The sequence below is a fragment of the Erithacus rubecula genome (genome assembly GCF_903797595.1).
Source record: "Erithacus rubecula genome assembly, chromosome: 11".
Lineage (NCBI taxonomy): Eukaryota > Metazoa > Chordata > Aves > Passeriformes > Muscicapidae > Erithacus > Erithacus rubecula.
The window spans coordinates 7,588,641-7,604,874 of record NC_136663.1 but is presented as its reverse complement, the minus strand read 5'-3'; the positions used below and the strand labels follow the sequence as shown (position 1 = coordinate 7,604,874).

Here is a 16,234-nt window from a genome sequence, read left to right as displayed (position 1 = left end):
TGAAACACAAACATTATCATAGCTCTTATTATTTATTGAATATTAGTTATTCTTAGAAGAGAAACCTTTTTTTTCCTTTCTTGGGAATTTTTTTCAGTTTGTAGGTATAAAAATGACAGAAGAATCCAAGATGAAATTTAAAATGAGCTGAAAAAAATTACAGTCCAAGATGTGTTTAGGTCTTCTAACCTTATCAACAAGACAAAATATTGAAGTACTGAAAAATGACCTTCAGAGGGTTTTTGTGTGTTGCAGAAGGCATAAACAGGAATATCTTAGGAATACCATTTATTTTCTTTCACATGTGCTTGGTTAACACTATGACTCTACCTTGTTGTCTTTCAGCCACATAATCAATGAGCTGATAGAAACAGAACGGGTTTATGTAGAAGAACTTCAGAGTATAATAGAGGTAAGAAATTTTTCTCAAATTACTTTTCTGGTGCTTAACCCCTAAGTAATCAGTAATTACTGCAGGTTCACATCCTTCACAGGCTGAGCACTCCCACCTCCTGTTTATAACACACAGGCTGTGTTGGAAAGATAGCTCAGCCTTGGAGCTGGAGAATGGGAAGGATATTTTGAACATCCTTCCTCAGGGCTTAAAGGAAAAAGCACCTTCTTTGGCCTCAGCCCACAGAATGACAATTTACATGTTCTGAAAATTATGGACAGTGAAAGAGTTAATAATGTCTTTTCAAAATATTACCAATAGATCTCAGAAGGAGCACCTTTGATGTCCATGGGGCCAGACACTTAATTCTGTGAATGCACATTTGGAAAATGATTGAGGAAAAGGAAGGCACCCCTCCTGCTCATCTTTATTGATGAGCTTGAACACAGAAAAAAAAGCTGCTCATTCTGCAAATATAATTCTTGAGCTTTTGAAACTGATAGGATATCAGCAGACTTGGTGTGTATGTCCTCCCTAATCTGTGTGAAGACAGAAGCTGACTAGGGATCAGTCATGGTTGGGACTTTAGGGACATGTTGATTCTTTATTTTATTGTTCTGTGGGAGCTGGCAACTCTGGTAATTTAAATATTAATCTTGAGTTTAAAGTCTAAATGTTCTTCTCTCAAGAAGAGAGGATCTCTGAAAGTTATTACTGAAGAAACACAATCCAGTTTTTACAAGAGACAAAAAATTCTAGTCAATCCAAATGTCACAGTTCAACAAATAAATCCAAACTAACTCTTGTGCAATGAAGCAAAGTAGCAGAAAGATATCTGTCTGTCAATCTTAGAAGTCTTCATCCCTACCTGACCCACATGGTTTTTGAATCTTAGACACATTAATTTCATATACTTTTTATTGACCTTGTGACCTGTTCATTTATGGTAAAAATGTGTTTGCATAGTTACAGGGTAAAATCTCTGGGGAAAATCAGAAGCATCAGAAATTCATGGGAGTAACAAAGCAGCAGGCATGGGAGAAGCTTTGTTTGCTCTGTGGAAAACAAAAGCACATGGACTTTGGGGCTTTCCAGTGCCTTGAGCACAGTACTTCTTCCCAGCTAAAAACAGGCTGGTTTTATTTTCCACTCTTCTCTGCAGGGCTATGCTTCAGAAATGGACAATCCAAATTTAGTACACCTGATTCCATCTGCACTTCAGAATAAGAAGGAAATTCTTTTCGGGAACCTCCCAGAAATTTACTATTTCCACAACAGGTACATGGGAACTGGTGGTTGTCCTGCATCCTCGGGTCCATCATGTCCAGTCCTTTTCTGTCAGGTGTTTTGTCATGACCACACAAACACTGTCAGGAAAAGTCCTCCTTACATCCTCATCTGTGTGTGTCCTATGAAACCCATGTGTAGAGAACACCTCCAAGATAATCTATTTCATCTGTTTTGGGTGAAAATTGCACCCTTTGTGCATTTACCAGTGATTTCCCCTGGCAGGATCCATTTTGAATGTCCTCTGTGGTCAGTATTTTACCACCTCTCTTGGTACACTGGTAGATGTCACAGGACTAAATCCTGATATTTTCTAACTGGCAAAACACCTCTGTGAGGAAGTTTTCTTAGTGTTCATCTTATTTGTCCTGTATTTCTGTTACCAGATCAGAAGATGTTGTATATTTGATACTACTTTTCTTTTTATCCCTATATAAAATCACAAGAAGCCACATCCATACTGTGGACAAGGAAATCCAGAGCCCATAACTACAGAATACAAGTTATGAACAAGATTAACCCTTTTGCAATCAGCTTTCAGAACACAAAACTAAGGGCAACTTCTATAATTTTTCTGCTTTTCCTAGCCTTGCTTAAGCAAAACTGGCTGTACCCAAAATGGGAATTTAGGAATTCTTTTGAATAATAATTGCGTGTAAGATGTAACAAACAGTTGAACAAAATAAATTTTTAAAAATCTCTTTTGCAAATCTTAATATTATGCCAGAGTAGTTAATACATAGTAGAAAAATGATTTTCCAGTTTATATATTATTTCAAATATTGTGTCTTCCATTTAGAGAAAGACATTCCTCTCCCTTTGCAAGCCCAGTCTTTCTTTCCCTAAAGGTTTAGTGAATTGGCTGTCACTGCAGAAGCCTTTGGACTACATCCCATATTTTCACTGCTTGCTGATTGAGCAACTGCATCTCACAGAACATCCTTGTCTTTTCTAGCTGTTCTGAAAAATCCTCATACCCAAATGGAAAACAGGTATTTGGGCTACAGATCTGAAACAAATTTCAATAACCAGAGGAATCAGATGTTGCAGATGCTTGTGAGCAGTGAAAACCTGATAATGTTTGTGATTTAGGGAATCAGGTGACAGCCAAAGCCCATTTTTCTAAAATATTTATTTATTGGTATATCAGAACTGCTACCTTCTCCAATGAATCTTCACAAAACTGAAGGCCTTAAGTTGGATTTACACAGAAGCTAACACACAATGTGAGTGGGATTTTACATTACTCTCTGCTTTTTTTTTTCTATCTCTCAGGATTTTCCTGAAGGAGATAGAAAATTGCATTGAAAACCCTGAGCTTCTTGCCCGATGCTTTCTGAAGAGAGTAAGTACATCCTTTTTTACTTTTGAATCAATATCTATGGTCTTATTCTACAATACTTACAGATTTACTCCCATCTTTTCACTCTGATTTTGTGAATGAGGGAAACTCCTCTAAGCAGATATTTCTAAATTAAGCCACAGTCATCAAGCGTGTATGCTGATATTTGACCCTTTATCTGGTTTATTGACAGGAAGAGATCTGTTATCAGTATTTTACAAATATTTTAAGGCCTATTTAAAAGGAAAAGCCCAACAAATAAGAGTAATCCAAATGTTTGACATGCTTTTCATATCAGACACATCTATAGCAGGAGTCTGATGTAATCCAGACACTGCCCTGCAATAAAAGCTGAGAACAATATTGGTGTCACAGCAGGTTGCTCTGGGTGCAAAGAACACATCCTGTTCCTGCTTTATCTTATTTGTCTCTTCCCTGCACCATTCAGCACACTTGGTCCCCTAGAACTGTCCCAGCTGAGTCTGCTGCTGTCCTTGCAGGGACCCCACCATCCATAAGACTGTGAGGTGAATTCCCTTTACCTCTTCTCCCAACAAGTGGATTCTCCTCTGCTGTGAGGTGACTCAGTGCCCAAGTGCTGCAGCTCTCTCCTAGAGCTCCCAGTGATGTCCCTCTTCCATCTCCACCCCCACCCAGCCTGACCATTAGTTCTTTCCTGCAACATTACCAAAGGTGCTTGTTTATACAGCACTCCTTCAGGGGCCCGACTAATGAAAAAGAAAAAATAAAAATCTGTTTTGGTGGTTTGCTGCTGCTTTCAGAGTTTGACAAAACTTTGTGAATAAGGCTCTGTGTTTTGCACAGGAAATGGAAGTGGCATGAGAAATGGGAAAATCTGTCCACTGTAGTCAAAAGTACCTCCTGCTTCTGCTGTATACTACAGCAGGTAGCATTTGCTGCTTTTCCAGAGCACACATTAAATACAGACAGATTTGTATGAACCACTCAGAGGTGCTGAGCACTGCCACATTACTGAGATTTAATGGGAATTGTGAGCATGTGATACTTGCAAAGGATATGCTTCCAATTTACAAACAGGTCAGGCTGGAGAGAATCATAGAAGTGTAAATTTGATTATACGTCCATTGGATTATTTTCTGTTTTACAACGAAGTATTTAGAGCTTGACACTACTGAGGCATATGTTGTTATCCTAGGATTCAGATGCTGGGCAGGAAAATACTGTGGTGAAATCATTATGCAAAAGAGGATAAGCAGTCTTTGAAGAATGCAGACCTTTGAAACCCAAGAAAGTCCATGTTTTGCATATATCCCTAAAGAATACAGTAAAATAAAAATTTGTGGTCTAGAATTGTTCCTATGATTCTGCAGAAGGTTCAAATTCCATATTTAAATATTGTAGCTTATGTGTCTGTATAAACAGCTGTTAAGCTCAATTCTCCTCACTATTCTACCAATATGAGAACAACACTGAAGCTGAGGTTCAGGTGTGAAATGAAAGGAAAACCAGTCCCTCCATCACCTTAGCTCATCAGTTCCTGTGGTCTGGTCAAACTACACTAAATGTATCAAATAAGAGGTTAAACCATGCATTTGCTTTCTCTCTATTTCAAATTCCATACTAACAAAGCACAAGCTTCTCTCTTGAGATGTCTCTGCTCACACAGTAGCACCTTTGATTCGAGACCTTGCCCTCATGTTCTGTTTTTAGAAGAAGCCACATAAAGTCCAGAAATGTGTTGTTTCTGTTGGACTGCCTTTAGGAGGCAGAAACAAAAGTCTGGTTGTATGTTTGTGTTCCCCATGATTTGGCAGCTTTTTATGCCTTCCTGCTGAGCAGTGGCTTCTGGCTGCCCCGTGAGTTACGGCCGTGCTTGCTGTGGCAGGGGGAAACAGAAGCAGCTGCTGTTCCAAGTGATGCTGAGTCCTGGGAGGAAACTCACACTATTGCAGGTCCTCCTTCTTTGTAGAGGTGTAACCATCCTGCCACAACAACAGACTATGTTTCTAATCTATGATTAGAAACAGACAGTTTTTTTAGATTCATACTTTGAAGAGTTTTACCCCATCTGATCACACTGGGCCTTTTCAGCCCTGATTCCAGAGCTGCTTGAAAGTATCCTGAGAGCTGCAGTGAGACACTCTGGTGCCAGTCACTCCATCCCCTGACAGTCATTCCTCTGCCATGTCCCCACACACTCTCCCACCTGATCAGCTGTCACCATGAATGTGAGCCCTTCATCTCAGGGGATAGGAGAAACAGGCTGTGGAGTCTCTTTCTGGTTTCTCTCTGGCTTTGTCTCCTGGTAGCAGAATCTGGTAAAAGATGAGCCAGAAATGCCTTTCTTGTTCTCCCACCCACTTTGCTGACCTCATTTACAGCATGATCTTCATATGAGCTAAATTACAAGTGAGCCAGCTCAACTTCACCTTCATGGCAGCTATTTTACCATCAGCAAGATGCTTGACCTCACTTACAGCTCTGTGTGGTCAAGTACTACACAGATTTCAAAACAGGAGGGATGTGCACAGAATACCTTGCAGAATGGGTCTTCTGGTTCTTTATCAGCAACAGCAGGGACACTCTGGGCTAATCTGCTCTACAAAGGGCTATGAAGAATGAAAGTTTACCAAATTGAGGCAAGAATGCCAAGGATGGAACCAAAGGTGTGTCAGACTGCTTACCAAAATGTGCAAAGTGATGTGTCTGGGAGGAGTGATTCACTGTAGATAACCACTGTTCACTTATTCATATTGTTAACCTATAAAAGGAAATAGTTTAATAGGAGCCAGCAGTTGGGGCATTTGATCATTCAGGGAGAAAGAAGCCTTTAGAAAAAGGAATCTGCCTGTGAAAGGACAGTAGCAGCTGACCAGAAACCTGTGAGTTGGATTCAAAGGTCTAAATTCTAGACTAATGCAAAAATTATTCATAAATCAGCAGTCAAAAAGATACTTGGACCTATGTATATATACCATGTGCATTGGAGCTTACAGAGGTCTCAGGGTCCTTATCAGTGTGGAAAGGAAAAGCTTTACAGGAGAGAGCATGGTGTAAAAGTACCAGCAAGAAGTCAGAACTTTTGCATGTGAAAATAGAGATGTGTGGAATATTTAAGACTGGGAATTGAATAATTAGACAATCAATTATTTCTTGGCATTTTAAAGTCTGAGTCTAATTCTATTCCTTACACTATTGCAGAACTTAAAGCTGTAATTAAATATGTAAGTATCTGCCTGAGTAGGTGTCACTGATTTAGGCAGCAATAGGTTGTACTGGCATAGGGTGATTCCACTGTGGCAAATTACTGGCAAGTTGTTGGTTATTGTACCTTTTCTTTAAGTTGAAATTGGTTCTTTTCTCTTATTCCTAATAGTTCTCTTGTCTGTTGCTCTCTCTGTTCTTCTTACCCAGTCCAGTTCGGTTTCTGTGGGCCAGGATGAGACTGTAATATTTGATTATGCTTTGTTGCTATTTTAATTCTGTGGGGTTTACCCCTTGCTAACTTCCCTCCAAGGAAACATGTACAAACAATTCTATTTTTGTGAAAGAAACTCTGCACCTATTTTGACAATATCAATATTCTATTGATTTGCAACAGAGGAGGTTTTTTTATTGCATAATCCTTGACACAGCGTGGTATTAGGTGGCACAGCTCTGATTTCACAGCTGTTTCATCAGGGTGATGTCAGGATGGGCAGAGGAAGACAGCAGCAACACTGATTTCTTCTGGAAAGAAGGAAGTGATTTCCCTGCAGCAGGAGTGTATGGGAACTGCCTGGTGGGCTGGAAGCACAGGGGAAAGATCCAGAAATTGCTGAGATTTGTTTTCAGTGTTTTCTTTGATTTGCTGAAGTCACATCCAGCAGGGCAGGTGCAGATGAAGGCGGGAAGCTCCCGGCCCCACCCCGAGAAGCCCCGCCCACCTCGGGACAAAGCCCCGCCCACTTGGAAAGAGGCCCCGCCCCCTCTGCTCGGTAGCCCTCGGAAGAGAAACTTTCTCCTTTTTAATTTGTCCTTGCACTGTTGAGAGCCAACACTTTTTTTTTAAGTGTGTTGAGCTGGTAAACCTTAGTCATCATTAACAATTACAGTCTCTGATATTATTGTTAATAAAATTGTTAATAAAGTTTTAATATCTAATGTTTCTTTTTGGTTATGTTTTGTTTTTCTTTTTCCAAACCACCAATTCACCTCTCTGAAAAATACACCAGTTTTACAGTTAGGTTGTGTGTCTTCCAGTCTGCAGTCTCCTTGCTTTGTGTGAATAGTGAGGGGAAAAAGAAATCTCACTTTCAGGTGTATTTAACTTAATCAGAAGTAAAAACCAGGTTTGTTGGTTTCAGTATGTTTTTACATACAGAGTAATTCCCATGTAATAATTACTTCATATCTTAGGATGGGAGGTAAGAAAAAGATTCAAGAAAGAAAGACACTCCCTGGATGATTTTTCTTTCCCTTATCTAAACTCTTCTTTTCTTGCAGAAGGAGGACCTCCAAATATATGAAAAGTACTGTCAGAACAAACCGAGGTCTGAAGCTCTCTGGAGACAGTGTGGAGACAGCATCTTTTTTCAGGTGGAATTTCATTGCATACTAGCAGTGCAAGACCCTCAAAACTTGTTTTTCTTGTGTATCCCTGTTCTTTAGAAAATCTAGAGTAACACAGAGACTTTTCTGCAAGTTTCTTATACTGATGGCAGGTGCCCAGTGTGTACCAAGGTGTTCTCCACAGGAGACTGGGTAGGTAGAGCAGTGGGTAGATTTCCTGGACAGGAGCCTGACTCTGCAGGCTATACCCACACCAAACAAGTTCTGGCTTCTTTGCAAATCCCAGCTGATTGCAATCTCATCAGCAGGGAACGCCAAATTTCGACACCAAGTTGAGCCTAAACATTAGCTCTTGTTATTTTCACTGTGGCATAAGTAACCCTGAAATTCCTATGCAGATGGAACAAATTTCTCTCAATTAATTCACAGATATATAATCTTCACATAGTCAAATGATAATGATCTTGGTGACTTGCCTGTGTTTCAAAAACAATTTTATTTTTCTTCTGTGTTGTTTCCTACAGGAATGTCAGCGTAAATTGGATCACAAACTCTCACTTGATGCCTATCTATTAAAGCCAGTTCAGAGAATCACCAAGTACCAGCTGCTGCTAAAGGTAAATTCTCCATGGCAGTGCAAAGAATTCCAGTGTACTGCTTGTTTTACCTCCAGAATTGCATCTCAGTCAGGACTACCTGGAAATAAATCCTCACTCAGTTCTTCAGCAAATACTCAGCAGTTTTCAGTTGTAAAATGGTAGAAAACAGTCTTGTACAGGGACTTGTATTTTAGATTGGGAACTGCTATTACTTAGAAGTATTTATACTAAGTAATAGCAGTATACTATTATATGTATAGCTCTCTCTATATAAAGTAAGATGTTTTACTTACTTGTTAGGATAGTAAGTATTTTATTGTTTTATTTTTCTTTAAACAGAAAATCGAGCTTAGCTTTTTTGTATCAGTATATGGTTTTACAATCTGAAAACAGGAACTGATGGCTTAAATCCTGTCTAACATCTGTCCCTATATAACAAAAGTCTTTCAGCTCCTGAGCTGATATTTTTTCCCAAGGCTGTGACTCAAACCTTTCAGAGGGAGCCACTCCCTTTTGCTGCTTTTTTTTAAAAGACACAGCCAGGCACAAATTGTCTGTAATTTTTCCAGTGAATATGTGAAATTCCCTCTCGATTGGCTGGAACCATGAGTAGTCCATGCTTGAAATTCTGGTCTGAACTGGGCAATAGAAAATATATACACTCAAAACAAAGATGTTTTTTTTTTCTTTTTAAGGTGGTGGCTTAAATTCCTGTCTCCATCTACTCAGTTTTTGAAAATAGTATTTACTGACTTTCCCTATGGGAAGGTCATGAAGGTGCATTACATGATGTTCTGAAGCCTCTGGGTTTAAAGTGGTTTTGTGTGCTGTCATGAAATTTAGCATTGAAATTTGCAATGAAGATTTCAGGTTGCCATTTAACTTGCTAATAACTACTATGGCACTGCTCAAAATGTGCAAGTATAAGCCATGGGAGGACCTGGTTGGCCATTCTTGTGCAGTATTTCTGTGAGTTAATGACTTCATGTAAAACTATAGAATCCAAATATTGAACATGGATATTGGCAATGATGAAACCTCACTGGTTGCAGTAGATTCTACATCAACATAGTCCAGAAATTAATGTGAAATCTATTTCTTGAAACTATTCTGTGAGAAAGGAAAAAATGTCAGGGTCTCCGGGAAAACAAGAGTAAATCAGATTTTTACTTTTAATTTGAAATATGACTGTAAATAAACCCAAGATTAAATCAAGGAGTAAAATTCTCAAGCAGAACAGATCTCAGCCATTGGGGTTTGAAGCTGGTCAGACCAGTTTCGTACTTTAAACTTTGGCACTGGCATTCACTTTGTCAGGGTTTATGAGATCTGGGAAGATGGTGCACTCCTTCCCTGACAGCAGGAGCATTTAAAAGTGTAGAAAAATGGAAGTCAGTGAAAAATTGGTAAAAAACAAGTTCTTAAGAAGCTTTGTGCCTTGAGTGGTGGGCAGATTGGATTTGAATTTTAGATCACAGTTATTGCAACCCTCTGGTTTCAATCAGTTCAGCTAATATGCTCATGCTGGTAAAAGCAGCATGCTCACAGTACAGAGGTCCATCCTCATCCTAGAAAATGTGCAGCAGGTACTGTAGGAATGCATCTGCTTTTACCTTCTAATCCCTGGTTACCCAAGCATTTGAGCAGAGACTGCTACTGCTTAGGGTTTGCAGGAACTACCTTTTTGTGTCCCTATTCCACAGGAACATAAATGCCTCAGCTTTTAGATGAAAATATTTCCAAACTCAAAATTGCCAAATTCAGACTAGAAATAAATTCATATTTTTAACAGTGATAGTAAGTACCTTGGGAACTAATTACTGAAGAAGATAGGGAATTGTCTAACACCTGAAATAATTATATTGACTTTCTTTTCTAGCAAACATGAAGAAAAAAAAGCCCTGGATGTAATTTTATTACATGCAAGGAGTTCATTGTAAATTTGTCAGAATGGTCCTGCCTCATCTTAAATGAACCCTTTAAAATTGAAAATGTTCAAAATATCAAAATGTGCATCCTCAATGACCACCCCAGTGAATGTTATATTTGGGTTTTGGGGGAGGATTTGTTCCTCTTTTGTTTTCCTCTAGTTCTGCTACTTTGTTTATGTAACACCATTTCCAAGGAGGATTGTCTTATAGTGTCTTCTGGTAGCAGCAGTTCTCAAGTATTCCCCATATCTTTTTTTAAACAGGAAATGCTGAAGTGCAGCAAGAATTCAGAAGGTACTGCTGAATTGGAAGAAGCCCTGGCCACGGTGCTTGATATCATCAAATCAGTAAATGATTCCATGCACCAGATAGCAATCACAGGATATGAGGTAATTGCTGCTGCTGCTCCTGCTCTGGTCTGAGCCATCCCACGTTCTTTTCATCACTGATCATGCTGTGCCCATGGCTGGTACAGTGCTTTATGGAGCCATTACTGAAGGATGCCACTCAGTGGCATGTTGTGATGATCAAAAATACATCTCAACACACCTGGGGGTGTGAATGTGGGGACATAGCATGATAAATGCAGGACTTTTGAGTAATTGCACCCATAACTCATTGGTAGGTGAGAGGTATAAGTCTGGCAGAACTAACTTAAGAAATTTGTTGAAACTTTGTGACTCCTGTGCAACTCAAGTGTTTTCAAATCTTTTGCACTTAGGGAGAAAAATCTGGCTTTCATTTAAAGTGGGTAATGGAATCTGTGCCAGTGACTATCAAGCTTGTTATCTGAAATGTGAAATAACAACCACGATCCAAATCAAAAGGCACAAATACATATCCCTGCAGAAGCTCCATTGAAGTCATATGACTTTCAAGAACTAGTGCTGACTACATAAAATAAGCCCTTAAGTGAGAAGTGGAAGTGATTGACACATAAAGGAGAAAGGAACCTGGCAAAATGAGGCTTGAGAATCATGTGGTTGCTCATTTTGAAATAGCTGCAGGGTGAAAATGTCAAGAAAGAAACAATATACTGAGTACTGTTCAAAGAACTTTTACATCATAGTAGCAGGCTTTAATCCAGAAAAATTATTTTGTGCAAAATCTGAATTCCTGAGAAGGTGCTGGAGTCTGGGTGGGAAGAGTTATTCTGTTTTTCAGGATGGGAGTAACCTCAGGAGTTTTGATTTCTATAGCTCTCTTTTGTCCTAGTGCATCTGCATCTGGTAGCTGAGGCACCCATGCCTGCTGCCAGCAGGATTTAATAAATAAGTTCAACTGCTTGTCAGAGGTCCATTGCTGCACACAGCTGGAGATGCTCCTGTGGACTGTGCATTGCATTTGGGATGAGAATGTGAGTTCTGCCTGCAGTAGCTGTACTGAGTTGAAGGTGAAGCAGTGGCCACCTCATTGTACTGGCAAACACTGAATAGGTGTGGTGATTGTAGATCAGAGAAACACCACAGGTCATAAATACAATCTTAGATCTCCTAAAACTGACAAACAAAGCAGCATATACTTAATGCATTCTGCTCATGGCTGAGTGTCTCAGAGACTCATTTTAGAAATACTCTTCAGAGCCTGTATGTTATTACTGCAGACTTGAACCATGCAGTCAACATGGGCATGGGAAGCTCATGGGTACAGCACATCCTTTACCTCCCTACTTTCCACTGTTTCTTATTGATTCCCAAAGAGAAAGGCAGCTTTCCTCCTGTGTTTCTCAGTTTAAATGTATGTACTTACAGCATTTCAGCAAAAAAAAAAAAAATTTGTGACAGTTCCGTAAAAAGAAGGAAAGAAGACCTTCTGCAAAAAAGATAACATATTATCCTGAGCAGGTGGGATTTATCCAGACTCCTGTCCATATGAATTTTGAGGTCATCCTTTTGTTTGTTCCTTGCTTTGAAGCGTGAGTTGTTTTGAACATTCCTGCTCATTTTCAACTTTTACTTTTGAATTTTCCACCCTTTTGTGAAGTGCCAGATGGTACCTCCAAGGACTAGATTTTTGCCTCTGCTGTCTTAGCTGAACTGCAACATGGCAAGTGGGACATGGCCACTGTTCAGGCCAATGCCAGTATCCCTGACATGGTTTGTTACATGATTAATAAATGGGGTGAAAATGTGACAGAGGATGCACACAGTAATTTCTTCTCCCTGTTCCACCTGTCCCAGGTGCTCAGCTGTGGTGCCAGATAAACACCTCCCATAGACAATGAAACCACACCCCATCTTGTGCAGTCTTCCACATAGTCATGATAGAAATACTTGCCTGGAAAACATTTCAAAGAGGGATATTATGCCAGTAGGAAAGCAGGTTTTGTGACAGCTGATGAATGCTCCCAATTGCATAGGATATTCTGTTTCTTGGACTTGAGCACATGCAGATTTGAGGAGCTGAACTCTTGTTTAAGAAATTCTAACATGTAAGTCTGGGATTGGCTTGGTGTATGGTTTTTATTAAACCACACACACACACACATAAGAATAAAGCTTGGAGAAGAGAAGTTTTAGAAGTTTTAGATCCCAATATTTGTACACAGTCTGGCCTGGATAGTCTGTCCATTAATAATGATGAGACATTCTTATAAATTGTCATATGTATCACTCATCTTCCACAAACATGGGATACAGTGTATTGCTCTAATGGGAAATAATTATATTTGAGATAGTGATCATATCCTCTACTTTAAATAAGCTTCCTTTAGGATAAAATTCTGCTGTCCACTAGCAGAAATTACCAGAAACAGTGTCCTATTTGCTGCCCACACTGAAGAGAGTGCAGTGTTTGTGAGCTAATATTCAAAGTCTCCTGTGGGATTGCTGCAGACTGCCATCCCTGTCTGCCTCCCTCTCTCTGCAGTGGCAGCCTCCCACTTCACTCACTATTATCCCAATCCCAGAGTCAAGGTTGGAGAGATAGACCTGTCACAAGAGTTGAACTGAGTTTCTGGATCTCAGTGCTATATTGAACAGTGTCTGGAGTGACAGGAGCCTCTCACTATTGTCAGAATCATGTAAAAATATGATTTTTTTTTTTAAATTTAGCTTTGCATATCAATGTGCTTTTCACAGGCTTGCAATTTATAGCTACATGCACATATCAATACAAACATCCACAGTCCTGTATACACAACAATCCAAATCTATATATTAGAGCTGACAGACTTATCTAAATTGCTGAGGTTTTCTGAATGGTTTGGAGAATCTAATAATAGCCTGATATAGAGTGTAAAAGTACCTAATAAAGTTCTGCTTTTGCAGTTGAATGTTGGGTAGAGGAGGGGAAGTGAGATGGAGAACAGGTTGCAATTCTTAGTACAAGAAATGAGACATTCTCACTTGGAGCCAATGTCTTCACCTTATAATCAGCAGAACATGCATATGTTGAAAGTAAGTACTTTAGTAATGTACTGGGCTTATTCCCTCGACTTATTATACAAAGCATTCCTAGGAAATCTTGTTGTTAAGATAATCATGATTATCATTATTTGTTGAATCCCATTACCATATAGGCATTGCCATGTCTTATGTCCAGGTGTTCCTCCACTCTTAACACAGAATTATTCTGGTGACATCTGAGCTAACTATTTATATCAGTTGAAGTATTTACCCATCAGTGGTCCTCAGACAAGAGCTTTGGTTTAGGAAGGTCTGATTCCTGCCTAGTTTCACTCTCCCTCAGGTACTTTTATGGCTCCTTGGTGCCTTCACTCCCTCTTTGCCCAGGGCTGTGCAGCGTTGCATAGTTTGCAAATGGTGAGCCAAGAAACTATTGACAAAGCTTGTAAAGACTATTTTGAAACAGAAGGGAATTACATACCTGCATAGCTCTAGGCACTGATCCATGACTTCAGGCTTCTAAGCTCTTTCAAGGTTTTGCCCAGGGATGGAGGAAGCTTGTACAAGAGTGGAAACTGAAACTAGATCTTCCAGAGTCAAAGCCTTTGTTTGGGTACTGGTCTGTACTGGGCCTTCCTGCTGCCCTGGAGTCAGTTTTTTGTGACAAAAAACAGTTTTTGTCAGAAGAAGCTTCCTCTGAGGTCACCAGAGGGGACAGCCTGTGTGTCACATTCAAATTGATCCTGAGATGGATCTTAAAGACTAACTATGAATGGGGAGACAAACTAGGAATTATGGACATGGAAATCAGTGAGTTTATGGTTATAGGAACAAACCACACAGGCTTAGCAAGGGGACATGTGCACTCTCCAACACAAGGGATGCCTGTGCCTGGAATCTCAAACACCACCAGAGGAATGAATTGTGCCTGGGACTAGCCTGGTTTGAATTTGATGTATGCTCTCTCTTTTCCTTGCTTGTTAGGGGGATGTCAGTGAGCTTGGCAAGCTGTTGATGCAGGGTTCCTTCAATGTATGGACTGACCACAAGAAGGGGCACAACAAGGTGAAGGACTTGGCTAGATTCAAACCAATGCAGAGACACCTCTTCCTCTACACAAAGATGCTGCTTTTCTGCAAGAAAAGGGAGGAGAACACTGATGGCCACGAGAAGACAGCTTCATACAGCTTTAAAAATTCATTAAAGGTAATAAGTGCAGTAATGGTGGGGGAGGGAAATAAGTCCACATGATGAGAGTGTTTCTGTGAGGGTATTTGAAGAAGGTGCACACAGCTGGAGCTGTCTTGTACCCCTGAGAGAATGACAGCTCCCACTCAGTTTTGGCTGGAGTCAGACCGAGCCACATGTCCTGCAGCTGCAGATGTGAACCTTGCTCTTTGCTACAAAGGGGCACCTTGTGTGTTCTTGCCCAGCATCCCATAAAGAGAAGCCAGACTGAATAGACCTGCATCTGTCATTGCTCTGCCTATGGGCATCTTCCAAGTGCAGTTCCATTGCAAGTTTTACTATTGACACAGTTGAGCAGATATACTCTGTGACAGTAACATCTACAGATGAATCAGTGCAGTAGAAGTACCCTTTTATTTGCAAGAGTGAAATTTCCAGATATGAGTCAGGACAGTTTAAAGTGGCAATCAAAAGTAGGCCACATTTTCCCTCTAAGCACATTGGTGTGACACTTGTGACTTTAGCCAGCTGCCACGGATCATAGGGTATAATGTTCCAAACTTATTTCAGGGTACCCAGACAGGAACTACAAAAGAACCTGTTCAAGGCTTGAACCAATTCATATAAACATTTCAAGTTTCTTCCTGTAGAGATAGAATGAATGTGGCATAACACTGTCTAAATCTTTAAATTAATGTTGATGTGAATGTGAACAAGAGGCTTGAGCAAATACAGGAATAAGATGAGAAGCTGGTTAGTAGCAGCTGTACTTCAAGATTGTGATTAAGAATTTTTCATTTAAGAAATCTAGATTTATTTTCTTTATTTTTTTTGCGTTGTCTGGATTTGCAGACTGGTCATTAAATCTCACAAAGCCCTCTTCCATCTCTCTTTTTCTCCCACCTCAAAAGTTCAGTGATGGCAAGTGAAAAAACAGTCTTCCTAAAACTGAAAATTCGTCAAGGTGAACAAGAACCAGGATGGGGTTGAGCAAGCAATAAAAGAAAAGAGGATAAATTCACAATCAGATGTTAGCTTGGGTTAATTTTGAACATTCTTTTTCCCCTTTAGCAATCAAAAATACAAATGACAACTTAGATATTGAGAAATAACATGCTCTGAATTTTACTTTTAATGACTCCCAAAGGTGTCAGAAGTGAATGCAGCCTTTTAAAAATGCTCCTCAGAGGATCAAGTTTAAAGACTATTGATATTTTCCAGATTCCAGCTTCTTCTTTTCTGTTTTGAAACAGATGAGCACTGTGGGCATTACAGAAAATGTTAAAGGGGATAATAAGAAGTTTGAGATCTGGTATAATGGCAGAGAAGAAGTCTATATCATTCAGGTAATGACAATCATTTTTGTTTCCAAGGGCCATACTTACTTTCAGTCAAATTGTTTTTAAGAATGTTCACTGTCCTGTATACTCCAGAAACAATAGCCATTGAAAGTTTCATTGTTGTGTAGGCACTGAAATGGCAAATTTATTGTGAAAATGGTCATGATTTTGGCTAAAAGAAGAAATAAAGTAATGGAAAATTCCTTGGAATGCTGGACAGAAAAGCAAGGACAGGACTTAAGATTTGTGGTAACTTTTCCATCTTGAGGAGCA

The 16,234-nt window shown here is 39.6% G+C and overlaps 1 protein-coding gene across 9 annotated transcripts in view; it reads left to right on the top strand.

Annotated features, from left to right (window-relative positions):
- The window catches only part of MCF2L2 (MCF.2 cell line derived transforming sequence-like 2), a gene marked incomplete at its 5' end in the record, with an annotated part of 148,945 nt that overhangs the window by 107,290 nt on the left and 25,421 nt on the right, over positions 1–16,234 (top strand). For all 9 annotated transcript variants that reach the window (XM_079314853.1, XM_079314851.1, XM_079314850.1 and 6 more), the window contains 8 exons: positions 346–412; positions 1,557–1,672; positions 2,957–3,026; positions 7,491–7,583; positions 8,081–8,173; positions 10,350–10,475; positions 14,418–14,639; positions 15,875–15,967. In XM_079314853.1, the coding sequence (XP_079170979.1) occupies positions 346–412; positions 1,557–1,672; positions 2,957–3,026; positions 7,491–7,583; positions 8,081–8,173; positions 10,350–10,475; positions 14,418–14,639; positions 15,875–15,967 (880 nt within the window). The remainder of the gene's footprint in view (positions 1–345; positions 413–1,556; positions 1,673–2,956; positions 3,027–7,490; positions 7,584–8,080; positions 8,174–10,349; positions 10,476–14,417; positions 14,640–15,874; positions 15,968–16,234) is intronic.